General features: G+C 49.3%; 3 protein-coding genes across 3 annotated transcripts; 1 reads left to right on the top strand and 2 right to left on the bottom strand.

Moving 5' to 3' along the window:
* Positions 1 to 7: 7 nt before the first annotated feature.
* On the bottom strand, positions 8 to 12,624 carry CSUI_005687 (phospholipase d active site domain-containing protein). The gene is made up of 10 exons (XM_068065857.1): positions 10,734 to 12,624; positions 9,923 to 10,007; positions 8,684 to 8,847; positions 7,355 to 7,841; positions 5,386 to 6,605; positions 4,421 to 4,489; positions 3,498 to 3,671; positions 1,805 to 2,587; positions 1,174 to 1,367; positions 8 to 610 (listed from the first exon to the last, which is right to left on the bottom strand). The coding sequence occupies exons 1-9, from the start codon at positions 12,084 to 12,086 to the stop codon at positions 1,350 to 1,352; spliced, it is 4,353 nt and encodes a 1,450-aa protein (XP_067922173.1). The 5' UTR covers positions 12,087 to 12,624; the 3' UTR covers positions 8 to 610; positions 1,174 to 1,349.
* CSUI_005686 (melibiase subfamily protein) lies at positions 11,980 to 20,328 on the top strand (the record flags this gene model as incomplete). The annotated part of the gene is made up of 8 exons (XM_068065856.1): positions 11,980 to 12,405; positions 13,715 to 14,555; positions 15,660 to 15,760; positions 16,703 to 16,839; positions 17,197 to 17,446; positions 17,833 to 18,099; positions 18,591 to 18,857; positions 19,555 to 20,328. Exons 1-8 carry the CDS (start codon positions 12,172 to 12,174, stop codon positions 20,326 to 20,328), a joined length of 2,871 nt encoding a protein of 956 aa, XP_067922172.1. The 5' UTR covers positions 11,980 to 12,171.
* On the bottom strand, positions 19,620 to 27,830 carry CSUI_005685 (uncharacterized protein). The gene is made up of 5 exons (XM_068065855.1): positions 24,675 to 27,830; positions 23,195 to 24,074; positions 22,780 to 22,863; positions 20,947 to 22,152; positions 19,620 to 20,772 (listed from the first exon to the last, which is right to left on the bottom strand). The coding sequence occupies exons 1-4, from the start codon at positions 26,983 to 26,985 to the stop codon at positions 21,963 to 21,965; spliced, it is 3,465 nt and encodes a 1,154-aa protein (XP_067922171.1). The 5' UTR covers positions 26,986 to 27,830; the 3' UTR covers positions 19,620 to 20,772; positions 20,947 to 21,962.
* Between the last annotated feature and the right edge of the window lie 2 nt (positions 27,831 to 27,832).

The following is a 27,832-nucleotide window of genomic DNA, read 5'->3' as shown; positions in this document are numbered from 1 at the left end:
AAGAGAAGGACCACCGGTACAGCAGGTTCGGCCAGTTTAGTTCACCATGAAAAAGCTTGCAGTTTGCTGGCGTTTTGGCGAAACCACGCACACGGGAAATCAGGAAAGTAGCGAGAACCACTGAGAGGAAAAAGAAAGCCGGCGGGAGTCTCATGCGCTTTGTTCGGACGTCCGCGCTCAACGCTGATCAGCCGGCGGGAAACAAGCCCAAGAGGTTTTCCCTCGGTGGCGTTTTGCCGTTGCCCGTTACTGTTCCTTTTGCGGGATGACGGACATTGCCTTTGTCAGTTCCTACTCGCGAACGGGTAGACTGTTCAGTAGATTGTTCGTGCTGGAGCTTCCTTCAGCCTCGGTGTTCCTCGTTTGTCGAGGCAACCCCGTCGACAGCGGTATCCTGGGAGAAATATTTAGCTGACCGGGGGCTGACGTGTGCTCATTTGCCTGATTATACTGCTTATGCCTGCACGTGGCTATCTTTCTCACTGAAGGCCCCATACCATAGAGGCGCACAAGTTTGTAGCAGGCATGTCTTCCAAGTAGGACGCAATGACCAAGCGGTTCAAAACGGCTCGCTTTCGCTGATCAGACAGACCGTCAAAAAAGTTCTTCCCTGAAAAAGCATAGAAACGAAATACATTCGTGTCGGTTGTTGAATTGAATGATACGGTGTGGATGGATATGTGGTATGCACATCGCAAACACACTGTCGACTGAAGCAACGCGAAGTTTGTCACGCTCGGACTAGCTCAGAGTACTGGAGTGTGCCCGTTGTAATAATTTGCACATGCATATAGCCAGTTCACTTTCTGTAGACGTTAGGGCGAAATTTTTAGGTGAACCGCCGTACAGCTACAACCCAGGCAGCGCTGAACCGGATTCCACGTCCGTCCTCCCTTCACGTCCCAACCAAGAGCTATGTTCCCTGGAGATTTGAAAAAAGACAAGACGATGTATGTGTATGGACCCATCCCCCGACCTGTTGTGTAGCCCGTGATTTTCTTCCGGAAAGAGAGACAAGGAGGCAAGCACCGAGTCACTAGTAAGACGAAGCTTGAGTACTGTGGGTAAGCGAAGCACATGCATGTGTATCGAGGAGCATCCACTCGCGTTCGACAGAAGACCCCAGCCTCCTTATTGGAAAGATCCTCAGCCTCCTTCATTGTCATTCCTTACCGGCAAACCGGGTGACGTAGTAGCAGAGAAAGCAGCAAACTTTTTTGATAAATGACTGATCGTTCCACTTCTCCACTGTCATCTGTTCGGCCCTATTAGAATGGACTTGCTTCCAGTAGAGCTTCTCAAACTTCTCGGCAATAGTCGGGTCTAGAAAAGCCAAAACAACTTCCATATTACGACGTGAGGAGAACCTGAAAATACAAAAAGACGACGACGGCATGTACGCTCGACGGCTTAGAAACTTTCAGGCACTCGGGGCGGGTTTATCGTCGTGTTACCTCATCATCATCTACAGTGTGCGCTGTTTGAGCCAGGGTAGGCTTTGCACCCTGTGTGTTGGACATGTAGGTGAGACAGGAGTTCGGAATACGACATCGGATGTAGAAGTAGGCAACTGAGCATATGTATGTAAACCTGTCGATCCACCCATACATAGACGCAATCATCATGTACACAGGCATGCTTCAGCGACCAGCTATGCGAAAGAAATTCAAAACTCGCAGCTCTGGGTCCCTCTATTCTTAGCCCCGCTTACAGGTACGAAAACACAGTTTCTGACTGCTATCGACGAAGGAAAGCGACAGGAAGTTTATGTGATGGGTATCTCTTCCTAAGGATATTAAGTGACCTGCCTGTCAAAATTGAAAGATCCCACAGTACTCCAAAGATGATCGACGACGATGTTCTTAGCGTGACAATGCTGGGAGGTCAAGAAATAGACACAGGCCTCTCCACGAGGCTCTTGACGTTCCCGCAATGCTCTCCAGAACTGCTGCGCTTGCCATACATCTCTAGTGCTGACCGCGGTTCTTTCGTCTTCTTCTCGTTCTCCCTCTTTTGCGTCGTTCATCTGACTGCCTTTCCCCCCCCATATAGGTTTCCACGTGGAAAAGAAAGAGGATGAAGACGTGAGTGTCCGCTCGTCGGCTTCAGCAAGTGACACTACCGGTTTGGCGTCTTCCAACTCAACAAAATTCTTCTGTATTTGCTCTGACGCAGGTAGGAGACTACCTCGCGCCCTTGGTGAGCTTATGGCGCCACGTTCTTGTTCTTGCGCTCCTTGAAGATCCTGCTCTTTCTTCTTCATCCCTGTTACTGACCCCCTTCTTGCTTCATCTCCCCTCGATGAAAAGCCAGAAGTAACACCACCGGATATAGCAGACGCTTCTGGGTTGATTGGTCCAAGTGCTCTCTGTAGTTCTTCAGACTTCTCAACGGCTGCCAACGGAGGAGGAGACTCCTCGCGTTCTCTTTCATCTTCATTCCCAACTTGGAAGAGGTCACAGTAGGCCTCGGGACTGTTCCATCTATTTGTCGGGAGTAAAGAAGAGAAGAATACTGTGATTTTGCGAGTCACTGAGGGATCAACTTCCCAGTCTGCTGTGAGGAATGAGTGTCGACGCTTCTTTGACTGAAAAAAGAAAGAGACAAACATTCAGACTCCTGTGCATATGAACCGACAAGAACACACGAAGATCTACTTGTAAGGGTAGACGTGCATTCGTGTGTATATATCGTTGGCAGGCTGAACACACATGCACGTACCCGCATATACCGAGTGAGATAAGAACTACCCATGTGTTGGCGTCTTTTGGTTTTCTGAGTTACGAGATAGCGGTAGCTGCTTCCATTGTATATACAGCAGTCTGTGCGTCCTGTTGTCGAGAGTCCTGCGATCCCACTCACTGTGGCGTGCGTGTGCACGCTCATTTAAGTATTCCTCTCTACATATGAAGGAAGACGGATAGCTCTGGAGAGACATGCCAACCACGAGCTTCGATAAAAACAGATAGGCTTGCCCAGCGATAGCCGCAACTCTAAGCTCCAAGACCAGGAGCAGGAATGAAGGAGGCCAGTCGTGATCGAGATTCTTTCCCGGGGGGGTCAAGAGCCACCCGCTCGAAGAAACGATGAGTGAAGAGGCACAAGCTGTCAAAGATGTATATCGTCACACAAAGTACTCCATCCAGGTGGCTCTGCACAGGCCTGACGTACGCAGGAGCTTCACAGACAAAGAACAGCGGGGGTACAACACCATGTCCAATTTAGAGACTGTTCAAGCTCGAAAACCCTTGAGAAATCCAGCTCAGAAGACATCATGCAAGCGAACGTAAGCTCACGGGAGTGGCACGACCAACTGGTATAATTCGCTTAGTTCTGAAAGCTCAGTTACAATCGGTGTGAGAAGTGTGCTGCGAGGGGGTCAAGCTGTAGGTGTACACCGCTAGTTTGGTTTTAGCGAATTCCAATAGCTTCACATATGCCTGTTATCAGCTAACGGGTGGCTGAAGGACAGCAAGATCCATCGCTCATTCGCTTACCAGGAACTTACGAACAACATACGTTGTGGCGTAAACGTCGCCCCAGACATCACTGTCTCCGGAAAGAAGAAGAAACACATCGACGCCGTCCCGTGCTAGAGCTGCTTGTAGAGCTCGGCGCAAAAACCCTGGAGGCACGAAGTACGATGTCGTCACGTATAGACTCACAGTCGCCTGTGGGACCACAAGAAGACCAAGCAGAGTGCAGACAAAGAATGTGAAACCTCAGGAGCAGGGGACAAGGGCAAGCCATCTCAGAACGGAGAATTCGCCTTGCCCTCCAGTATAAACTGTCGTGAAATGTTCTTGGAGGCGTAGAAGATACATGGAACTAGGCCGAAGTACACCACACACACCCTTCGTCATCTGTATCCCTGAAACTTGTCTTACAAAGGCATATACATGGTCTTGCCTGAGCTGAACACCTCTGCCTATCACAAAAGCATCTGCGTGTTCTTCAGATACTGTCCGTGAGGTCCCCCCATAATCAGGACAGCAAAATTTCTTCCCAATCTCTTCCCCTCAGAAAGAATTCGCGTCCCTTCTCCAGTGAGGTCTTAGCTGTTTGCTTGTTCGTCTGCGTCAAGCAGCTAATTAGCTAGGACCTTGACGGAAGCTGGAGCCAGCTTTGCCTTTCATTCTTATCCGCACTGACCGGAAGTGAAGGCCAGTAATCATATACATGTGAGTATTCTCCCCACAAGAAAGATAGAGACGCTGGTAGCTTCGCTTATCATCACAACGGCGCTTATGCTGAGGGAGATAACATACTAGGAGTGATAGGACTTCAGACCACAGTGAGGTCAAAGTCTAGAGAAGGCCGTGACACACTGGGGAGATATTTCTTCGTAAGTCTAGGTAGCTGGCTTTAGAGCAGACAGTCGCGACACAGTCCTACGAATGACTGCACTTTTGTCGCTTACATTGTAAATTGCGTTCTTCAACACAGCTTGGATAGACCGCTGGTTTCGCAGAACATTGCTCTCCAGCACCTGTACACAAAGAGAACCACAGGCAAGAACCATCCCTCGAGATAGATAGATAGATAGATAAACACACACCAGGCTTGTGATCCGCCCAGACGTCGACGTTTCATAAGCGTTCTGTGTCTTCACATGAATGCGGACACTTATCTGCCTACCTATGCATACGGGTACACGCCATATAGACTGCTGTCCACAGAGAGAAGAAAAACAGCTTGGACCATGTCGACAGCGCCGACAGACAATCTGAGAGAATCGTGACATTTTGTGAGTATCATCCGTACGAAAACAGCAAGAAATGATCTAGTACCAGCACTACCTCGCTGCTCCTGGAATGGATGCGAATTGCCTGCTATGCTACGGAAGGGAACGGTGGCTGGCCCCGAGAAGGTAGAGACGATCCATCTCTCCTGTTCTCTTTGACTTTCTTTCTCTCTCTCTCGCAAACAGTTCAACATCGCCTAGGCTTTCGAACAAGTCAAGAACCATCAGAAAATAGCCTTCTTTTGGATAGGTAATCCCTGGTACCAAGCTGGTAACTGCAGGACTGCACCCCCGATAGCAAAAATGCACATACCGACACGACAAACAGTCTCATATGCAATACTCTCTAGTTGCGAATGAAGTCTACTCCGTCAAACACCCGAACCCTGAACAGTGCATTTCCGTGTCTACCTCAACTCTTTCAACATGTTACTCTGTTCGTGAATGATCTTGAGAATTAGCCTGAGTCCACGCATGCCAGGGGTAAGAAGCTTTCATACAGCTACTGCGAAACGCAAGCGCAAGCATTCTGCCGGATGAGAAAGAAGAGCATGCACAATTTAAAAGCTCATGCTAATCAAGCATCTCTTCGTTTAAGCCTGTCCTTTGTTTAACGGCGTTACGTTGAGATACTCCACTACCTGTATCAAGACATCATGAGCATCATCAACATCATCGTCTTGTTCTTCTTCTCGCCTCTTTGCTTCTATACTGTCAACACACGAGGCTGTCTCTTTGCTACAGGGTTCAGCCATCCAGCTGAACAGGAGTCTTCTTGGTGTCTCCAGAAGTTTCTTCGTCGGGGTCATCGGACGACTAGGCTTTTCCCCTGGATCGTCAGGTGCTCTCTCTCTCTCTTCGCTTGATGGAGAAAGATACGGAGACGTAGAAGTTACCATGTGTCTACCTGCGGGAACCGGCGATAGAAGAGAATTGTCACTGTCGCCTGGGGTCAAGGAGCGGGATTCTGAAAGAGAAGAGGAAGAGGCAGAAGAGTGAGGCGATGTGGACCGGAAGACATACGAAGACAAAGAAGAAAACAATGTAGTTACAGCGGAGGATGCTGACAAGGTGGGAACACCTTGGGATCTCTGGCTTTCTTCATAACCGTCTCCGTTGTGAGAGATAGAGCTCCTCTCCAAGGGACACAGATTCTCTCCTTTCACGTCCTCATGTCTCTGTTTCTGACAATGAAAGCGCACTGGTCTTTTCTTCTTTGATTCTCCCAACTTTTCCTTGGTCTTCCCTTCAAACAGATCCACCTCTCCTTCTCCTTCCTTCCCTGCCTCTTTTTCCACGCGTCCTCTCGCTTGCACCTTCTGCCCGTGCTTTTCTTCCGATTCTCCTTCTAGTTCTTCTTCATCAGGTTCACTTGTTCTCTCTTCTCCGTCCTGCTTGGATCCCCTCGGTGCCGCCTCCTGTTCATTCATAACTTGTTCGTCTCCAACACCTTTGTTCTTCGTCATCTTCTCAAACTTCTCTTGTCCATTACTCCCGATCTCAGACCCCTCACGACTCCTTTCTTCTTCTCTTGTCATTACTAGTCTATCACCTCTAAGCGAACGGATTCTAGGAAGTTTCTTTTCATGAACTGCGCTCCCTTTCCCTATCACAAACGTGTCTCCCCACGTCCTTATCCCTTGGCTTGTATCTGGCCGTTCGTTTACTACTGTGTGAGTATGCCAAGGATGTTCATCCCTTTCCTCTTGTCTTGTTAAATGAGTTAGCAAGTCAACAGCAATCTTCTTGGCGTTGGCTGTAGCAAGGGTTTCTAAAACAAGAGCCTGAACTTGCTTTGCTGCCGGACCTCTCACGCGGACGTGAAGATCATAGAAACGCTGTTTGCCACCATATCTTTCACCTGAGGTATATATATCCATAGAACCACACAAGGACAATTTGGAGGACAGTGGTTTCTCTCTCCATGATATCTTCCGTCTGTTTACAGTCTTCACAATGTTCCCGGCAGTCTTAACAAGGCCCTCGGTCCCTTCAATCGCCATAATCTAGCCTACTTGAGGAATCTGGCGGTATGATACTTGAAGCTTCATAACGAAAAACGAAGTAGAATCGGAGAAGACAGGGAACCGCGGATCGAGAGAAAGGTCGCAAAAGCATTCGGAAACAGACAGAAAACTAAAGGTACGAGAAATTGCCGAAGAATCCACAAGCACATGGTGGTAGTCAGCAATCTGAAGCTTACAAGTTTTCTGTAGATCTTCAGCGCTACTGTATGTATGTATGTATGCACCCATGTATGTATGTATTTACCTATGTATATATGCATGCGCGCAGCTGCATAATGATCAAAGCAGCAAATGAATTATCACGTACCACACAGAGTGAAAAGGTGGCGAGGCTTCTTCTCTTGCCGGAACGTAGACTCACGTAACCTTAAATCATTGGAGCACGGTCCATACTTGAGAACATCTGCCGATGCTGTACGGCCATTCGAATTCGGCGTGCTTCATGCCCACAGGGATACCGACGATTCATTCTACAATTTTCCCCTAAGAAGATCAAAGCTCGAATGCTGATGATGCAGTTAGAGATGTACACACATATACACATACATAGATACATACGTATAAATAATATGCTCCTACCTACCTACGGCATCCTCTGATACATTGAGAGAGCCTACAAAAGCAACTTCTCCATCGATGACGAGACTCTTCCGATGATCACGAAACGGAATAGGGCCGACACGCTCAGCACATAAAGGAACTTCAGGCTCTGTCCCTTGTGTCGAGTCTTGAAGAGGAGCTGAAGGAAGCAGTGTACTCGACTCCAGCAGAAAAGCAGAAGAAGAAGGTAAAGACAAAGAGGGCGGTGGCCTTTCATTGGAAGACGAGGTAGAGAACAAAGTAGAAAAAAGATGTTTACAGTAGACAAGAGCGAGCTTAGCAGTAGCTATGGCATGACTGAATGAGGAATATGAACGAGATACAGCAGCTGAGGAAGAAGAAGAAGAGTCGTCTCCTCCAAAAAGCGTAGTACGAAGAAGGACAGGTAATGGAGGATTGAAAATCACCAGTCGAACTCCAGAGGCAAGGAGCTCATCATGCCAAGACCGCGGCATACTAAAACCGCCCAGCTGAAGCAGGAAGGAAGGACAGAAAAACGAAACCACAAATCTCAACTTCGACAGGCAGCAGGAATCCCATGATCCGCATTCATCTCGACAGCAGAGCTTGTTAGGTCAAGCAACCTCACGGTCAGTTCCAGATCGCTCTCTGTGCTTGAGATCTGCGTATGTATCTATAAATGTACATATATAATGATGAGCTCACAGGAGCCGCTGCATGTACATAGCATAGCTGTGTGTTTGAGTCTACAGGTATCTATCTACTCTAGTAGACGACGATGAGTTGACTTGAACAAGTCCATCCTATCCTGGTGAACGTAATGCCCAAAAATTGTCTGTAGAGTAGACTTGAGGCAGCACATCGCGTAGCCAGCGGAGATACAAAACAGTAAGAGAAGGAGGTCTCCACGTAGAGGAGGTCACGAGCACATCCTACATACACACGTCTTTTTATGTCCTGTGATGCTTGAAGCGAAGACTATTATGTTTCAGGAGCTACGGCTCACATGCAGGTACGCATGCGAACGAAGAATAGCGGCCCGTTTTCGCCTCCCCCTGTTCTTGTTCTGCCGTTTTCCTGTCTACGTGGCATCGGCCTTAGAACAGGGAGATAAGGCAGAAGCTCTCGTCTCTCATTGTCAGAGGAAGACAACCGGCTGTATCTTAAAGGGAGTATCTGCAATCACCTTTATATCATGAAAAACGAACAAGAAGGTTAACTCTGATACAATGTTTTCTTCATTCCTGATGTTCTTCTGTTTATCTTCAAGGTATTGCATATAGTCCTATCTCCTAGAAAATACAGCTGCGAGTTTATGACAGCTCTGTTTCTCTCGCTCTTCCCTCTGTACCCAATCGACGACGAGAAGCACGAAGCAACCTCTCAAGGCAGCTTCGCAGAGAGCGTCTTTGACGGCTAGACCAATCCGAGACTGATCAAAGATATACGTCTCCATAAGCACATTCTTCTTGGCATTCTTAATACTTCGTAGCATAGCAGTGAATGCTTTATCCCCTGAAAAAGGGAAAAGCAAAGGAAAGGAGCGATCAGAATGAAAACATTATTAAAACATACGTGAAACGGTCCAAACAAAGGACGCTTAGACAGGTGTCTCTCTCGTCTCAGCTCTTTCTTGTCTTGTAGATTCCGTACTTGCCAGGATGCATCGGATCATGAACATTCCTTTCCCGTAGTTCTTCCTGGACTGCTTCGTATAAGATCACATCAAATGCGCATGAGCGAGAATATGACAAGCTGCTAAAGAGAGAAAGACAATTCTGTTTCCTCTCTTTTCCCTCTCCACTCACTGGCCTGCACTCGTGTCACCATTGGATAGGCGTGTGCATGATCCGCGATGCTATGCAGATGCGCACGTAGGGGAGTACTTCAACACTGGCGAAGTGCAGACACGTCCCCCGAGAGCAGACATTACAAGTGAGGGAAGAAAAGAAACAAACCTCAGAGGAGAAAAGACGCCCTCCCATTTCATCGACAGATCTCTTTCTATTCACGTTCCTCCACCAGGTCAAGCAGAAAACAGCAGAGGCATGCCAAGAATCATAAGATGGACTGGTAACATGTATCTGTCTCCACCTCAGTGGCGCACCTAGACTAATAGGCTGATAGTCTGCCTCTGCGACGTGTGATTCCCAAGACCGCTGTCTACCTCCTCTTCTTTTTCACGAGAGGTTAGACTGCATTCTTCCTTTGCGTTCTAAGCAAGGAGAAATGATAGACCCCTCGTCTCTTCGCGATCACTCGACACGTCGAAAAGATGGAAAAAGAAAACAAGATTCTACTCTGTTGAGAATGAATCACATGCACTTCAACTGAAAACCGAAAGAAGACGTTGTCCACTGTCTCTTATCCCTTCCTCAGACGGGTGGAGAATGTTAACATATATAATCTCACTATGAAGATGAGGAAGACCAAACTATTGCTATCAAATAGAAAGCTGTTCTTCTTCCTCCTCCTCCCCTTTCTTTTTCACTTGACGTCGCGCTCTGTCTTGTGCTATGTGTGGCGTGCCTCGAAAACCACATCTACAATAGGTAGAACCATGAAAGATACGGAATATGTTGTCTCTTACCGTTATCATAGATTTTAACGGAGTTTCCAGCTGAGAGATGTCCGTACGGGCGCGACCGCTCTAAGAACTTCAACCACCGGGTCTCCTAGACACATAAAAAGAGACCATAAAATTCAAAAAGCTGAAATCCGGACCGAAGTGATCACTTGAAAGTCCTTAGTCCTTTGCTCCACATACCGCAGAACTGAGCTCCCATGAAAAGAAGAAGAACAAGAAAACACCAGTAAGAGATGACGCGAGGAAGGCTTCTCGTTCAATAAAGAAAAGGAATGAATGGCTACTTCCCTACCTAGCTACCTACGGACGTGAAGTATGCGACCACGACATCAATCGAAAAAAGAAGAAAAGACAGATCTCTAGGACGTGTATGCGAGGGGGGGGGTGTCGCCGGCGAGGAGAAAGAAAGGAGTTTGTTCCAGTCGGGATTTCGAGACAAAACAACTCTCTCCGCAGAAACTGAGAGCGATCTTCTGAATTCCTACAGCACGACCCCCATACTGTTCTCTCCTAGTGCCGACTGGACATTTCCTTTCCTCTCTCCTTCCCCGGATGAGATCCCCTTTTTTGACGAAGTAGTAGTAGAAAGAGATTCGTAACCACGACTGGGTGTATATACAGCACACGTCTCTCTGATCGGAAGACACAAAACACTCATTACCACTCCCCTCCGAGGGCGATGTCCGCTAATAAGGAATACCTCCCTTCCAATCAAGTTATATGTGAAACAAGTAGAATGTCACTTCTCAATTTCCGCGAACCTTCGCCGCGTCTTCTGATCTCCCTTTTCTTCTCCAGCCACCCACTCGCCTACCAGATGAGCGAAGTCGGATTCATTCAAACTGAACTTTCGAGGACCGGGCAAAGGTTTGTCGCCCTCTGAGTTTCCAAGCATCTCAGAACTACGCGTCGTCTTCTCTGTGCCTTCGTCCCTTGGACGTGGATCTCCTACATGAGAGACAGAAGAAGAGAGAGGTACCCTCGGTCTTCTCTCGCCTGCGATTACCGATGAAGATGATGGTGTTGACGAGAAAGGCTGCTGCTGCTGCAGGGGATGGCTAGAAGCCTGTGATTCCTTTCTCTCACCCTTGTCAACTCCTCTCCACTTTCTTAACAACGTGTCAGGAATGACAAGAGGATGACTTATGAGAGGAGAAGACTGTGAATCTGTAGGCATCTCTTCATGTCCTTCAGTTTGTTTCTGTTCATTCTTCTGCCGTACGCGCAAGCCTTCTACAGCGCGATGAACTGCTACCGCTAAATCCGGATCGGGCGAACTATGTAGGGAGGCAGGAGAGTCGAGAGAGGGAGAGGGACTACGAGAAGGAGATACAGTAGAAGAACAAGAAGGGACGGTTGAAGAGAAAACAGGGGACGATGGCTCGCAGCCAGAGGAAGGAAGTGGTTCCTTGCATGCTGCGATTGTAGAAGACAGAGGATTCATAGACACTTGGGCAGCAAGAGAAGAAAAACAAGTGCTAGAATGCCGAATTTGCTTAGATAGTGGGACGTTCTGTACATCTCGGAGTGTGTCAGTTCGCTGTCTTCTCTTTCTTGTTAAACCCTCTCTGTACAAGTTTTCACAGACAGCATTCTTATGTTTTCCTCCTCCGGCGCCCATACGGTCGCTCCTCTTACTTTGTTTCTCTCTGCTGTTTTTTGTTGTATACGCCGTCGTCAAAGGGTAGCAATCTCTGCGAAAGAAATTCAGCTTCGTGTCGTAACATGCGGTGCAGTCCCCTCGTGGAAAGTATGCCTGACAGCTACTTGCGCCACGGGACTCCCTGGGAGAAGAGGGGGCTCTTGTCTTCTTCTTCTTGAGAGCACACTCGAGTGAGAAGGGGTCATGGTGTTCTTTGATGAACGATATACCACGGACATGCTGTTTTTGAGATGCGGTGCCGACACAGGATGGGTTGCCGCCCTCTGGGGCCGAGGGAGACACTCCTATAGTCTCGCTACATGGTACGCGTGGGCCTGGGAGAAGATGACTAGAAGACCGGGACTGAGAGAAAGAACATGAGAAGAGCGATCTGGAGCGGTCTCCATCCTCTCCAGTCGAGCCCGATGACGACACCTCAGCGTTCGACGTGGCTGAAGGGAGTGCTAGTGCTGCAGCCCATACGCGGAACCCAGAGAGGCCTCCGCACCGGGCAAAGCGGGACATTTCGTCTTTTCTTGCGAGAGATTTTCGAAACGCCTTTCACTGTAGCCACACACCAACACGTAAGGAGAAAAAAACGGGCGAGGAGATGCGAGAATGGGAGGGATGTTGCTGCCAGGCTCTTCTCACTTGCGAAGCATATGACTCAGCTCGAGAAACCGGACGGGAGAAACGACAGGAATACCAGAAGTGTAGAGAGAAAAGAGAGAAGCGGCGGCGCGGCAAGGCAGGAGAGACAATCAGGCGGAGAGATGGAAAGAGAAAAGCTCGAGGTCAAGGCAGTACGCACTGGGCTCCACATCCAGCCCAGAAAGAAAGACAAGTAAGGAAATGACAAATGAGGCATCTGACCAAAGCCAACGGAAGTGAGAACAAGAAAAAAGAAGAAGAAAAACAACGGGCTACAGGACTTGAAACCAGCCAGCTCAGTGACACGGTCGTCCAGTGTTCCACATGTGCATGTGGCGTTTTAGCCACTGTGTGTTCGGTCGGGGGAAATGACTAGCTCAACAAAGGGAGAGTTCGTTGTGCAACGAAAAACTCCTCTCGAAATTCGTTGACTTTACCGGTAAGTAGCGCCTGTGACTCCTTGTGATGCATCCGCATGCGGCAAGAGGCGGGAGAGAAGACTTCTCGGGCTCGATTCTTGGAGTGTGTATACTACCACGACTCACGGAACGAAGAGAGGCGACGTCTAACACCAAGCCAGTCCTCGGTGAACAAATGTTCAGGGAAAGGTGTCCCTTGTGTTGGGAGTGAACAGCAGCCAGCAGCTTCTTCTGTCACTCATGCGACTCTCCAATGTTTGTCTTGTCTCGTCTCCTTTACCTCAAACGGGAGCCCGGGCCGGCGTGTCGGGCCGAGCTTGCTGGCCCGCTCGGAACATCGACAAAGGTGAAGCTCCCTCCTGCTGCGTTCTGTGTACCCATGATTCTTCGCGATCAGGCAAGAGACATCAGCTTTTTTGCAGAGGAGTGCCCCTAAAAAAGTCTAGGTAAGCTTCGTGCAATAGAGGCTACTACTTTTCTTTCATTGACGCTGGACAGGACCTCAGAGATGTGCCGTTTCCCGGTCACTGTGGCTTAGCTCAACACTGTCAGCTCAGATGTGCTCTACTGTGTTCCTAACTAACTCCGAGTCTTTATTCTCAAGCCAACAACCGTGCAGCCTTACGCACATATTAGCAATTGCTTTCAGTTTAGTCGTTTGCCCGTCCTTCTACGAGGTCTGCGGAGACAGCCGGGCAATAAGCGTCTCTGGTTGGCGACGCCGCACGCGTGCACACCTGTCTTCAAGATATCGCTAGAAATCGTTTCTGCACAAATAATTCGGGACCCGCGACGCTACATGTTCCCTTCTTTTTCTCCGGAAGTGCGCGGACTTGCGGTTTTGCGTTGCGTGTTCCTCAAGGCGAGACACACAACGGAAGAAGGCGTCCTCAGACACACTCTGTTCATCGTCGTTGCACGAAGCAGCAGGCTGCACACTTCCTTACCCGAGGCGCGACCAAGCATCCACAGTGTATCCTGTACAGCTGGAAATAGCAGTACTGAAGTCCGCCAGTTGTTTGACTGGGAATTCTATAAGCTCACATAGGCAGACCGTCCCTTTTCTCTTGTTTTTTTCGTCAGATAACAAACGTGGAGAACAGACGCGATCTTGCTACGCACATCAAGGACAGAATGGCTTTGCCGGCGTCACCTCATCCTTCCGTCCTTCCTACTGTGGTATTCGGAACCAGGACCTCCGCTTCATTCAGAAGAAGCTCTACTTTTCTTTTCCCCGGCTTCTCTCTTTGCGTGCTGTCCCTTGTATTTGTACCCTTTATAGCAGTGGCAGCCTGTGATCTTGTCTCACGTGGGACAGGCAAAGAAGCACGAGAGTCTTTCTCTTCACGCGCATGGAAACAAAGGGACGAGGAACAACGTAAAGAAAAACTCTCTGACCAGTCATCTGGCCTGCATCGCTCTTCCTCCTCTTCTTGGTTGGCGGCGAGGGACGACCAAGACTCCTTGACAATACGTCCGTGGTTGCGCGGCGACCATAAGGAACGAAAAGACAAAGGACCGCAAATGGGTCGAGAGAGAACGATTACCAGCCGTAATCATCATCTTGGTTCCTACGGTAGTCGTTCATCAAAAGATAATCCTGACAGCGATAGATACTTGCCGAGAAACAGTAAAAGACAACTAGACTACGGCACGTCAGGTGGACAGTCAAGTCACGATCAACAAAGAAAGGGAAGCAAGCGAGGGGACCGCAGTCAGAATGAAGCAGGAGCGAGTGAACAACGGGCCGAGGGAGTTGAGTCAACAGGGGACGGAAGTAGAAGACAAGCACGTCAGGAGACAACCGAGACTCCTCAAGGAGACACAGCTGATCATCCTGCCGTCAAGGAAGACAGAATCCGAGAAAATCGAGAAGGAGCGGCAGAGGAAGTTGTGAACCCAGACAAAGATGTCAACATGGACGGTGAGACTTCACAAGGTGTTGTTAGAGACTTGATGGAGACGGCAAGAGGCAGTCTTCACGAGCAAGTGAATAGCGTAGAAGAGAAAGAAGAAGATAAGCTAAATAATACAGTGATTTCTCACGGAGTCCGAAAGATTATAGCGGCGCCTACCGGAGGAGGTACTAGACCAGGATTTTCGCGTCTCTCAGACAAGAGGCATTCTTCACAGACACACAAAGGGAAGACAGTAATAGCTGGATGGACTATGACAGATTACAAAGGACACCCTATTCTTCAAGGGAAGAAAGGAACCTCTTCAGGAGCAGTCAGAAAAGCAATGATTCCCAAACCTCCTATGGGATGGAACTCGTGGTATGTAGGAGAGCACACACCGCCCCATTCTCTATAATCTCAGGCAAAGGAACGCGCAACAGTCCCGATAGACACCCGCTGCCACAGTACACTGCTAGACTCCACGCGTACGGCGGACACCCAGGAAAAAAGGCTGCATTTGAATTCTGTTCGTGTTCTCCCTCCTACAGATCGGTATGGAATGTATCGTATCAGCGGGCCAGCGTATGTATGTATATGGTGTCTACTGTCTGTACACAACTGTACAGAGTAGGTCCGTGGATTGTATCAGACAGGCAGATGCTATGCTGTAGCGTACTTTCACTTTTTCAAACGAGACTTCACAACCTATCATACAGATTCTTTTTGCTCGCATAAGCGTACCTGCGGTCGGTTTGTGGTAGAGGGGGTTCCTGGCGGAAGCCTGAAGAGTAGTCAACAGAAGCCGTGGGCCTCTGTATCTAATCGGTTATCGGGTGAGCCGCTCTTCTTGTTTCCCATCCGTTTTCTCCGCCCTGTTACAAGAGGACTATGGTTAGATGTGAACTTGGACTGAGCCCAGTCGGTACGCTTGTCGAGGATCCCGAGAAGTTCCAGTTTGCTTTCCTCAGACTAAGTGGTTTCCTGTCCTGAAGAAATTTCTTGAATGCCGTAAGGACTCCCTCACGCTTACTACATGGAGGATCACCGCCACTGCAGGTACAAGTATGTCGTCTCTTTCTTCTGTTTTTGAAGGAACGCCTTTGGATGCGATACTTCCCGACTCACTGAAGAGCTTATTCATGGGATTGCTGAGGCCTTAAGGTATTCGGGTCTTCAGGAGGCAGGCTACTCATACGTCATGTTGGATGACTGCTGGGGGGTCCAGCAGCAGGTAAACAGGCGAATTCTTTCTGACTGCAGCGACTATCACAAGAAATACATCACTTCGTGTGTGACCGGTTACATGTTGCCATCTTTTGATCTATGTATACGTGTACTGGTGCGTGATTCACATTGCGTTACGTCCTCGTAGATTTATCCCTTGCTTCAGAGCGTCGGCGTAAGTCGCCGCAGTGAGCTGCTATAGTGGCATTATAAAAACACGCTTGGATCGGGTGTCCTTTTATCTTGCGTGAGACTGGGACCTCGAAACGTTTGCCTTGTGGGGTGTAGAGTGTTTTCTGCTGTGTGGAGTGTAGAGTGTTCTCCTGGTTGCAAGAAATTAGGAAAACACTCTGCAGTGTGAGTACTCCGCGTACGCGGTTTGTCTTCCTCTGGGTAAAGTGCTCTTGCATTTTTGCTGTGCGTACGGCCAATCAGTCTCTGCGGGTCGCCCTTGTTGCGTGTAGTGTTGCGTGCGAATGTAAATAGACGGGTAGCTCTTTGTGTACCAGGTAGTGCGTGCGTACAGATGTCATGGTGCACCGATTCACTCGTGAATACGCTTAGGTACGTGGTCGCGAGGACAGAACGGGTAGACGTATTTTGGAATATGGAGCCGTGCTACAAGTGCAGGGAATGCTGTCGCAGTAGTTTCTCGGAAATGTCGTCGCAAGAGATTCGTTTGCGACACATCTTTGTTGTCCGGGAGCAGTCACCCGCAGCCCGCCTGGAAGTGAAGCTTTTACTCCGCCGGGGGGGCTTCCGAGAGAAGTATCTCTCTCTAATCTCTCCCGCCGTGTGTACTCACACAGCCCTGCCCTGCTTCACTCCGTAGCCTTCGGTGCTCGTGCTGTGCACCCGCGCCTTCCTCGCGTTCCCTGTTTCAGTTCTGTCTCTCGCGCTGTCTCGTAACGGTCACGCCCTTTCCTGCGTCTCGTGTCCAAAACCTTAGGACCGCGAGGCGACGGAGCCGCTGCATTGGGACTCCTTCAGATTTCCTAGCGGCATGCCTGCTCTTGCGTCGTTCTTGCACCAAAAGGGCTTTAAGTTTGGGATGTACACGGACGGAGGTACCCGCACATGTATGGGGTAAGTAAGCTTCTTTTTGCCTTTCACTCCCTCGTCCAACCTGTTTGAAAGTCCAGAGATTTCGGCGTGGTGCTGGGAGATCGTGTTTCAACGCTTGTAAGCACAAATGGACGGCCGTTGAATCTTTCGTGTGTACTGGCTTGGAAGTTCTTCATGTTTCAGCATTCTGGTTGGCTCAGTGCATGATTCAATCAGGCGCGCTGTCACTGTCGTTGCCAGTGTGAGCGATGAGAGGAGGGGACTTCAAAAGTCTTTCAGGGCTCACGATGTATATGTAGGTGTGGATTCACTTGCGTGCGCATAGTAAGACAGATGTCAGCAAGCGCCGCTGATGCAGTTGTAGTTCTTGTTCTGTAGGTACCCTGGCTCGAAAGATCATGAAGACGAAGACGCCGCGGCTTTCCAGATGTGGGGTGTGGATTTCCTCAAAATCGATGGCTGTTGGGCCGACCCGGGACAAATGCGGGAGTTATATGGCCGGTGGTCTCCCGCCTTTGAAAAGGCGGCAGCTGCCGCTCCTCCTGACTTCAAGCAGAAAGTCGTACTCAACTGCAGCTGGCCCGCCTATGTCCAAGATCCTGCGCATTTCGATTTCGATGTCATTCAGGTAAGCCAGGCAGAGATGAGGTTTCAGAGAGACTCTTACAGGTGCTCTGTGACCAGTCCTGTTGAAGTGAAACAAGGCTCTACCAACATGTTGATAACTGATCAGCTCCCCAGTTCGGTCTACTCTGCAGTGATTTCTCGAGACCAGACAAGGTTGATAGATACCAACTGACACTAACTTACCAAGACAATCTCCCTCCCCGTCTTGCAGTTAAAGAGCAGGGTATGGGGCAGGCCTGAGTTTCGTTTGTTTAAAGTCAAACAAGGTCGTTCTTCGATGCGGAGTGGAAATTCTGCAGGGCTCGGGCAGTGCCTGTCTGTGCATGCTGAGTATTCTGTTCGTGAACTGTTGCGTGTTACTGGTATTTGATGCTTGCCTACCTACAGAGCATGTGCGACATGTGGCGCATCTACGACGACATAGAGGCGAACTGGCAGAGCCTTGTACGGATCTTGAGTTTTTGGGGAGACAACCAAGAGATATTCTCTCGCGTTATCGCGCCTGGAAGTTTCAATGACCCAGATATGTTGGAGATCGGTAATGGCCAGCTCACTTATGCGGAAGGACGCACACAGATGAGCATTTGGAGTATTATCACTGCGCCGTTAATCCTTGGAAACGACGTACGCATGATGCCTATCGAAACCCTACAGGTATGGGCTTCGGTGCCTGATCACGACGGGAAACGCTCGTAGTACCGCGTTCATTCAGGGAGACGAGCCGGAGGGTGGTGATGATGGACAGACGGACTTATCGTGTCCGCCCTCAGAGCCGTCAACAATATCGCAGACTTGACACAGCTGGGCTTGACTGTTGTGTGTCGTTCAAATTGAGGTTTCCGGCAGTTCATCCTGGCCTTGTAGCGCCTTTCTGAGCGTCACTAACTGAACCCGCGTTGAGTTCGTGAGCCAGGCAGAGAGAGAAGGAGTGTGATTAGAGTGTAGACGAGAAGACGACTTGCGTAGCAGTTGTTTCTTTCTAGATCATGCTCTTCCTTCGCTCTCCATATGTACCATCGACCCTAACGCTGAGGGGATGGGAAGGAGGTCACGAGCTCATTGCTGTGGGCTTATCAGAGGAACAAAGATGAGGATTGGGACAGCTCCTCCTCCTTGGTGTGATTTGGTGTGTGCTTTCCTATCAGATCTTGAGTAATCCGGATGTGATTGCCGTGAATCAGGATGACTTCATTGTTGAGGGCCTTCGGATATTTGAGAGGCCTGGGCTTGTCTCCCTGTGGATGCGCCCACTATCTAGCGGTTCCGCGGCAGCTGCCATTATCAATCTGTCGCCTCAATCTCTGCGCATCGCCGTTGAAATTCCTGTCCTTCAACGGGCGTACTGGGAAGCTTGGCTTCCTTTACGACGAGAAAAGATACGTCGTTTCCAAGAAGAGTTCCCCCACAGGCAAGTGTGCATCTCGTAGTCATAACCCGCTGTTACCTCGGTCGTAAGCACTTAGGAGGAGTTCTTTCCTGTAGGGTTACTACGAGCATCCTGGACAGAGAGGTGAGGTGACACCCGTGCAAATCTTTGTTTAGTTCATCACAGTAGTTTTAGTAGTGTAAAGAGGGTGTGTGGTATCACAGTGATCTTAGTGTATTCCTATGTAGCTGGCATGCATAAGCGTGTGTATATATATTGGGAGTGAAGCACATGAAGTCACATTTTTTAATTTTAATATTTTATTTTATTTTATTAAAAAAAAAAAGACGGTCATGAGAGGGACCGTCACTTCCCTCTAGAGCGCTTTGATTCTAGGGGCCCTACAAAAAGAGGCATAAACAGGAGCTGCGCCAGTGTCTTGACAGAGCCACTCCAGGCGCGGCGTGAGTGATCATCGATGCTCTCCCGAAAAGGACTGGGCAGTGTAAAATGCAGTCTCAGGGAACTCGTGTTGCGCATTCCGCACACTTAGACATCATCACCCAGCGTATGCACGCGTAGAGGTGTCGTGTCTTTCATTATGTGTCGCTTCTGGTTCCCACTCGAAAGTATCGTAAATAGTTTCTTCAAGGCTGAGTGCGCGGATGGAGAAGATTACAGCTGCGCAGCCCCAAGTAGGCAAGGAAACGCGTTCTGTTGTCTTATTCACGCATTACAGGCAGGACCTGCACCACCTCAAACATTTTCCGTCTCTTAGGGCCCAGTCCGAAACCAACCGGAAAGCCGACTCGGTAGGATGTGATGTTCGAGATCTATGGTTGCGCGTGGACCTGGGGTTCATGGAGCATGCCTTGGTGTCTCCTCACCTGTTGGAGCCTCATGACACTTTCCTAGTAAGCCTAAAGGGCTGCAGGCCTATCAGTCACGCAGAAGCGGCGCGCCGCGATGATACGCCAACAGAGGATAACACCGCGACAGGAAAAAACAAAGATACACGGGAAAGGCTTTTCTATCAAGGTGCGGTTGATGGCTTCCAATCAGGTACGTTGTCCTACTCAAGGGAACAAGACGATGAAGCAAGAGATCAGTTTCAGGAAGGTACGGAGCAATCCGGAGAAGATAACATGTGGTACAGAGTTCCGGGAAAAAAAGTATCGAGAGGAGGAACTAGCGAAGAGCCGTATCTTCAAGATGTAGGCAAGAAGACACCAGAGGAAGACAGAGGACGGGGAGGTTTAGGCGGTAAAAGGGAGAGAGATCGGCAGATGATAAATCTGACTCTAAAGCAACGCAAGGGAGAGAATGGTGATATTTGGCTCAGTATCACGGAGGAGAAAAGAGTGGAAAAAGATGGACAGAGGTACAGTCCGCTGGATTCATATCCCTTGTCTCCGTCCATCTCCTCTCTCGCGACTCTCTCGGTTGACTTGAGAGATAAAAAGGCGACAATTACCCCGGGAGCAGCCATGCGAGATAACTTCACACGAGAAATGTAGAGACCGACAAGAAAGCCGAGGAGCGAAAGAAGGAACAAAGCTCGGGGAGTAAACTGAACCAATGAGAGTGAAAGAGTGTGTACATAGAACTTTGATGTATCAGGGTAAAAGACTGCGAGATGCCTAGGGCGTCAATCGTACGACCAGCGCATGGGAATACCACCGGGTGAAGACAGTGTGCTTGTCTTCGTTCCGATGACTCCTTTTTTCACGTACTTTTTCTTCTTCCTGAAGTACCAGTTTTCTCTGGTAAGAGTCCCCTAGACGCGCACGCTGCGCCTGTCTGGAATCAGTTTCGAGTCTTTCCGGCTGTGATACGAAAGCCTTGGCGTAGTGAATCTTTTTAAAAATGTGATGAGATGCGACAAGAAAAGATGAAAAGTTCGTTTGTGTTCTGCTTGTGTAAACCCCTCCTCGGTTTGAGTCGGCGTCTGAAAGTGAGGTCTCCCTCTCTCAGAAGATGGATCTGTCTGTCCCTGGTACGTGGACGTCTCTAGTTGGGGACCCACAGATACCCGGTTTCGGACACAACAACGCATTCAAGCGTACGTGCGATGGCTTGAAGTTTTGTCCATCTCCTGTTCTTCGGTGGCCGCCCTCGCTAGTATCCGAGGAGGCTGAAACATATAGCTGTACACCATCACCAAAGGGCTCGTAAGGCGAGAAGCCGTCCATCTGTCTTTAGATATGTGTACGCCTATTTCAAAACACCGGGAAGGACGGCCTGAGTGAGGGAGCGCTAAACCGAGACACCGGGTGAGTTGACCTGCCCACTCTATTAGCCTTTTCCTTTCAGACATTCTCGCTGCAGCCCATAGACATATTCCGTTCGCTGGTGGTCATGAAGGTCCGAACAACCGACAAGCAGAGTAGCAATCGGCTCTTCGCTTTCTTCTGTTACCTCATGGAGTGATGTCATCTTCGAGTACGTGAGAGTGACTCTCTTCCATCCAAGAAACACCGCCCACGTTGCATCGAACCTAGGCTGCCTCAACTCATCAACTGGAAAAAGAAAAAACGCGTTGGACGAGAAAGACAATAGGTTGTCAGCCGGTGGTGCGGAGGTTCTTCGGGACAAACACATTTGCATCTCTTTGCTTCTATTCACCAGAGATCAAGCCTGGTATGAGGGAGGGTCAGCAATCTTTTGACCCATGACCTCCTGACGGGCCCAAACTGAATGATTTTCACGTCCAGGTGCATTCAATCTAGACTCCGGGAACAAGACAGAAGATCCACCCCCCTTTTACCTCTCTGTCAAGAAGAGATCAAGTGCTGTTCGGAAAAAAGCTTTGCATGGTTTCAAGCGGTGTCGACACAGATCGAGTCGCTCCTGATGTAGTACTGCCCAGCGAGCCGCGGAAAGAAAAACTCAGTCAAAAAAAACAATCGCGTTGTGCAGTAACGAAACGTCTTCTTATCATGGTGATGTATTTATCTACACGATTACTCCATCGAGGGTACCCGGGATGAAGCACCGTATCACTGCACTGGTCCACCGTGAATGCGCAGAACACACTTGAATCTTCTCTCTCTCTTTTTTGTCATTCAAGAGTTCAGACAATCACGAGACAAGTGGGCTCACCCACACAATAATGCCAACTGATGTACATACACCCTAGTGATCTGTCTGGCTAAAACTTTCCTCCACCTTCGGTACCGGGTCCCCCTCCTCCCCCCTCAGTGAAAATGAAGTTCCATAGCTCTACAGCTGCTTGGCGCATACTTCCCCCAAGCTGCCGAGCTGCATCAGTCACATACTGGAAGGCCCACTGAGGAAACTCGGCGCAACGTTTCCCTAAAACAACTGCGTCGTCTGTTGATCTGTATTGAGTCACAGCATAGCAACAACCACAATCCTCATATGTATGCATGCATGCAACCCCTCCCGCTGTACAACGTCTGATGGCAGTGAGTGCTCATGCAATCCACACAGAACTCGACACAAGGCACCACTCATTTCGAACAAGAAGCTGGAGTCTAGGCTCACATCACCATCCCCTTTGAAACCTCGAGAGCAGTCTCTAGCTTTACACACTGCTGGGCTGCGTTGAAATACTGGCTTTCTTCTCTCCTCGAGATCGAACGCCAGATACACTGACGGTGCACACAAAAGGGTGATACCTACTCATGAGAAGAAACCGTCACACTTTCTGGATTATCTCATGTGACCAGTTGTCAGACGAAGAAGTCCCCCCCGATGTGTACGTTTGAAAGATGCGACTAAAAGTTGGAAATCAAAATTTCTTGGAGTTGTGCTTGTGTGCTGTTGCGCACACTCAAGCTACCCTCTACAGCGAGATCACATTCCGATGCACAACTGACTGTACGACTGCACTATTAAACGGGAGAGTGGCCCTTCGCAACCGCGAACGCAGAGGACATGCACGAACTACTACACGAAGTGACAACACAGTGAACTCTCGTATCACGGTTCTTAGATGGACTCACTGAGGAACATTGCCTTTCAATCTTTCTGTCGCTCGGGACAAAGCCTCCGGCGCGGCCTCCTTAACTCGCCTGTATCGCTTCACTCTGCAGCCCAGCCAAGACAAGTGAAAAAGAAGGAAGACGAGAGTGTGTCAAAAGAGCTGGAAAGGTCAAGGAATAGCTCTACTCAAGCTGGGCTCGGTGCTTACGTATCGATGCAAGCCTGTTATCACGCTTATTGCTAGTGAAGTGATACAACGTGTGACATGTATTGCTGGTCATGGAAGCGAGATACTTGTCGTGTCCTGCGCCACCGTCAAATAGAAAAGCTTCAAGGTTATGCCAGACGGGACCGAGGTTTTGTCGAGGGTGCCCTGCCGCCGGAGGTTAAGCTGAGACAGGTGTCAGGATACGATCTTGTTAAATGAGCTCTTACGCCTCATTTGTTAGCCACTCCGTGATCTCTGAGAGACTTGACATATCGTCTGCTGTCTCTTCTTGTTCTTCTTCTGGTTTGGGCTTCGTCACCCATGAACCATCCGGACGCCTTCTTGTGCTTGTCGGATCGATTGCCCTGGGCCTCCCGTCTCCCTCCTGTGCTCCACTGGTGAAGTCGCGTGGCTGCTGCATGTCACCCCGATTCTGTGGAAAATCATCGCTCTGGCCCGTCCCGGAATGAGGAGAGACAGAAGAGTCTCCTGGCGTCCAAGGTCGGGGACCCGTTCCTCGCGATGTAGGCGAGAAAGAAGAACCAGGTGATGGCGAGTAAGGATTGTGAGGCTTATAGGGAGAAGGATTGGCCGTTTGTACGGGAGAAGAATACGAGGGAGGATAAGGAGGACCAGGAAGTTGCGACTCGTCATTGGGCTGCTCTGCGTCTTGACCAGGTCTGTAAGAAGAACCTGAGGAAGGATATTGTTGAGAAGGATGAAAAGGAGAGTACGATTTGTTGGGAAGCCGAGAGTTAGGATACTGAGGCTGCTGAGAAGGAGAAGACGGAGCAGACCCATTGTGAGGACGCGAGGGATCATAAGAGCCTGATTGTTCAGGATAAGAAGGAGACTGAGGGTAGTAGGGAGACTGAGGATGTTGCGGAGAAGAGAAGCGCCTTGTACTACTAGTACTACCTCGATCTTCCGAAACATGTGATGATGAGGTTCCTCGGACCGAGTCCTGATGCGGTTGATGTGAAGCTGTTCGTGTCCCACCTGAAGCGGCGTTAGGGGTATCGATTTTCACAATTGCCTCATTCTTAAAGAATATAAATGGATTACACGACTGCAAGGGGATCTTCATAGCTAACCAATAACAGTCACCTGCAGACAAAACGCGAAAAGAAAAAAGAACGGTCGTATACTCGCTTATGATTGAAGTACGTTGGACTCGAGAAGCTCTTTTTCCAATGAAGATCAACAGGAAGAAAATGCCGACCCCCATACATACCACCACCCAACCCCCCGATAGAAGTGCAACATCAGAGAGCATACTTCATGGACACCAAGAAACGCCCTTAAACCAACATCCATTCGAAAGCTTCAGATCGGAGTCCAAAGGAAGACAAGCGAAAGAACTGCCAAGAGAACAACTCCGATCAAATGGTGCACTAAAGCTACCTATTTCAGCCGCTTGCATGGGACGCACGTGCTGAAAGTATCATCGTCATGACTTATACAGTCGCGCTGCATTTCAAGGCGAAACATGTAAGAGAAACTTCATCGTAACTACAAAGACACACGGCGACTGTAGACTGACGAAACATCTCCACCTTCACGCACGCTTCTCATCAACGGACCAAACTCAAATGCCACACTGCTAAACTATATGAAAGCCGAGCCAAGGGCAAAAGATGTCTGTCGAGAAGATATCTCTCCACGTGTCTACCTAGGAGACCAGGTGGTAGGCGGAGGGGATCATACCGATGCAGAGATTCCAGTCATCTTTTTTTCCTTGAGAAAATTGCACCAGCCGTCCATGGAGCGAGCATTGAGACTCCCCCGCGATAAGGGGTGCAAGATCTTCTGCTCGAGTTAGGACACCTTCAAGTCTATCTAACGACTTCAGCCCTGATGGCCTCTCTCCTCTCGATCTTACTGTCTCGTCTCCTTCTTCCCTCCCAGACGACGTAGCTGCCGAAGAAGAAGCAGAAGACACCAGCCTACTACGAACATACCGGCCCCCATCATCTCCAGCTCTTCCTCCCCTCTGGCCACGATTCTTTTCATCAGTCATCTTCACTTCCTGATCTTCTCTTTCTTCACTGTTTTCATTACTGAAGACACTCCCCTCTCTCTGGGTCTTCACCGGAGCCACCTCGCTCCAAGAAACGCCTTTCTTTGCCCGTCTCTCCGTGCCATCATCAACAGTTTTGTTCTCTTCACGACGCTTATCGTCTGAGCTATCGGAGTGACCCTCATACTCTTCATTCTTAGGCCAGGGAGAAGTTCCAAACCGCCCAGTGTTGTTTCTGAGGGATGCATTTGTTGTCCCAGGTGTTGCTCCTTCTCCTACTCCCTTAGGGTCATTTTTTCTCCTTCCGACCGCTTCCGGGAAAGGAGACGTCTGAGTACTTGACTCACTTTGCTTATCACCCTCATACAGTCGATTACCGGTGCCACCCTTCCCGAGCTTCGCGGCAGCTGCTAAGACTGCAGCAGCCTTTCTTCTTGCGTCTTGAGCTGCGATGGAAGGGGAAAGATGTCTTAGGACAAAGCCATCAAAGAAAGGAGACTTGGACGCTACGGCTAATCCATCAAGCTGTTCTGGTGAAAGGAGAAGAATGCCAGCGGTCTCTTCAAACTGGCCGAAGCACACTTTCTCTCCATTACGTGGTAGAGTCACAGAGACACCGCGACAACGATGTACAGGAAAGGCAGGAAAGAAACGTAGAGGTCCTGCTGGCCATGCGGGAGGCTGGGATTGTGAAGAAGATGACTGCGATGATGACGGAGAACGAGGAGACGGGAAGGAAGAAGGGGAAGAAGGCACCGTACTAGAAGAAGGTGTTGGAGAAGTCAAAGGAAACCCATCTTTGTTAAAGAAAAGGGGATATGAAAGAACAGAAGCTAAAGAAGCAAAAGGGCAATAAGAAGAAGCAATGGATGATGGCCATACCCGGCTATAAGAAGAAGCACGACAAAATCTCGAAGATGCATGAAGATCAGAGGAATCGGCAAAGGAGCCGACATAGGAAGCATCTGTTACGGATGAAGGTGACTGCCCGGGGTTTACTACGGAGAGAAAAGAAGACGGATATTTGAATGTTTTATAGTCGTGAACTCCCATATGGAAAAGAGACTTAGCAGGAGAGAAGAAGTTTTCTGTGGCAGGCAAAGAAACGGAAGAGGCTTCTTTTGAAGATACTCCCCCTGCCGCTTGTCGAAGAGGGTCCCCAGAAGTATCTTTATCATCTCTCGTGCTGTTGAAATCTCCCTTCGATGCACAGGACAGAGAGCCAGGTGCCGTTCCATTGAGGCCACACCTGCCTCCGATAGAAGCCCGTGAGTGAAAAGCAGAAAAAGGCGAAGAAGAGAGTGAATGCGACAAGAAAAAAGAAGACGACATGGAGTCATATGGTACTGAGAAAGGGTGGGCCAGGTTTCTACTGCATGCGAGTGCTGCTTCAGGTGTCACTACAACAGGAGAAGAAGAGATACCTTCAACTGAGCGCGGACTAAGAAGAGCTTCGTGTGGACTCGGAGAGCTCGGGAAAGCATGCGCAGAGGCAGAGGAAGAAAAGGACACACCCAACAAGCGAAGCCTTGTCAAGAGTGAATTGGAGAGGCCTCTGCCCTGGAAAGGAGAGGGTGAAGTTCTGTCCTCCATTGAGACTAACAAGCGAGAGAGGAGATGAACAGTGGGAAAAATGTGAGAAGAAGCCTGGCATTTACGGAGAAGCGGACAGGTAAGAGAAGCATCTTGAAGACGCAATGAGACAGATCCACGCCGAGCCGCCAGTTGAGACACCCGCGACGAAGAAGAGAAAAGGGAAGGTACAACGCTTTCCTCGACAAAAAGAGACCCGATGAGGGACGGGACAACAACTGAGGACGGACAGGGGACACTAAATGTGCTCCGAGAAGGATACGATGATTCATTTTCCTCTCTCAAGGAGGACTCCATACCGATGGTGTCTTCCAAGGTCGAGTATGTCTGTCCCAGTGAGAAGCAACCGCGTTTCTGCCCGCTATCAAACGGGACTACGCGTGTGACGTTGCTTGTCTCCTTCATAGGTGGGAAGAAGCATGCGAAGCAAGGGAACTACGAACGGAGGTAAAACCAAAACTAGAATGACAGACGAAAGCTACACCCCATGAAAACCAGTCCCAAGAGTGAGACGGACTCCACAGGAAGAGAAATCCAGCACAGGCCGACCTGCGTTAGCTACCCACGATTATGTGAACGCTCTTATTCCCTCACGGGTCTGGAAAAACGGGCACGAGTTTTAAGAAACAGGGAAAGAAAAAGGATACGGAAACACCAACGCACGGAAAGAAACGAATCCTTCTGAATTGCTGCCCAACTTTCGGGCGACCCATGCTACTGTAGCGTCACCATGAATACAGAGATGTTGGCCTACGTTGCGACAGTTGCATGTGTCAGGAGGATTCCCTCCTAAAGGAAAGAGATAGAAGAACAATATGGAGCGAAGCTGGTGTGAAAATTGTCAGAGCTAGATGGCATCTGAAAAACCTTAGAGATGCTTCCTGCCTACTACAAAATGACACTTGGGGTACAAACAGAGAAGTAACCGTTCTCGGGCTCTCCAGCAAATACCATCCCGACTTCTGAGAATCTTTTCTTGCTTGCCTCCGGGAACAGGCGAGGAGGGCAACTGCTTTTCGAGAAACTTAATAACGTCTCCAAGGGAAAGTGAGTAGTGGAGAAAACAAGGAAAGAAGAGTACACCTTTCTTCTTCACGAGACAGAAAAAGCGAAAAGACGGGCCACACATGGGAGACACCCGGTTGCGCTACGGTCGGAATCTCCCAATCAACAGGGAAACAATAAACAAACAGAGAATCCGACGTTACATACTGAACGTGGCTCTTCTTCTGCTAGGTGGTCAAACTGAGAT

This window comes from Cystoisospora suis (assembly GCF_002600585.1).
Source record: "Cystoisospora suis strain Wien I chromosome Unknown contig_2747, whole genome shotgun sequence".
NCBI lineage: Eukaryota > Apicomplexa > Conoidasida > Eucoccidiorida > Sarcocystidae > Cystoisospora > Cystoisospora suis.
Note: the sequence above shows the minus strand (reverse complement) of the source record. Positions and strands in the feature narration are given on the sequence as shown.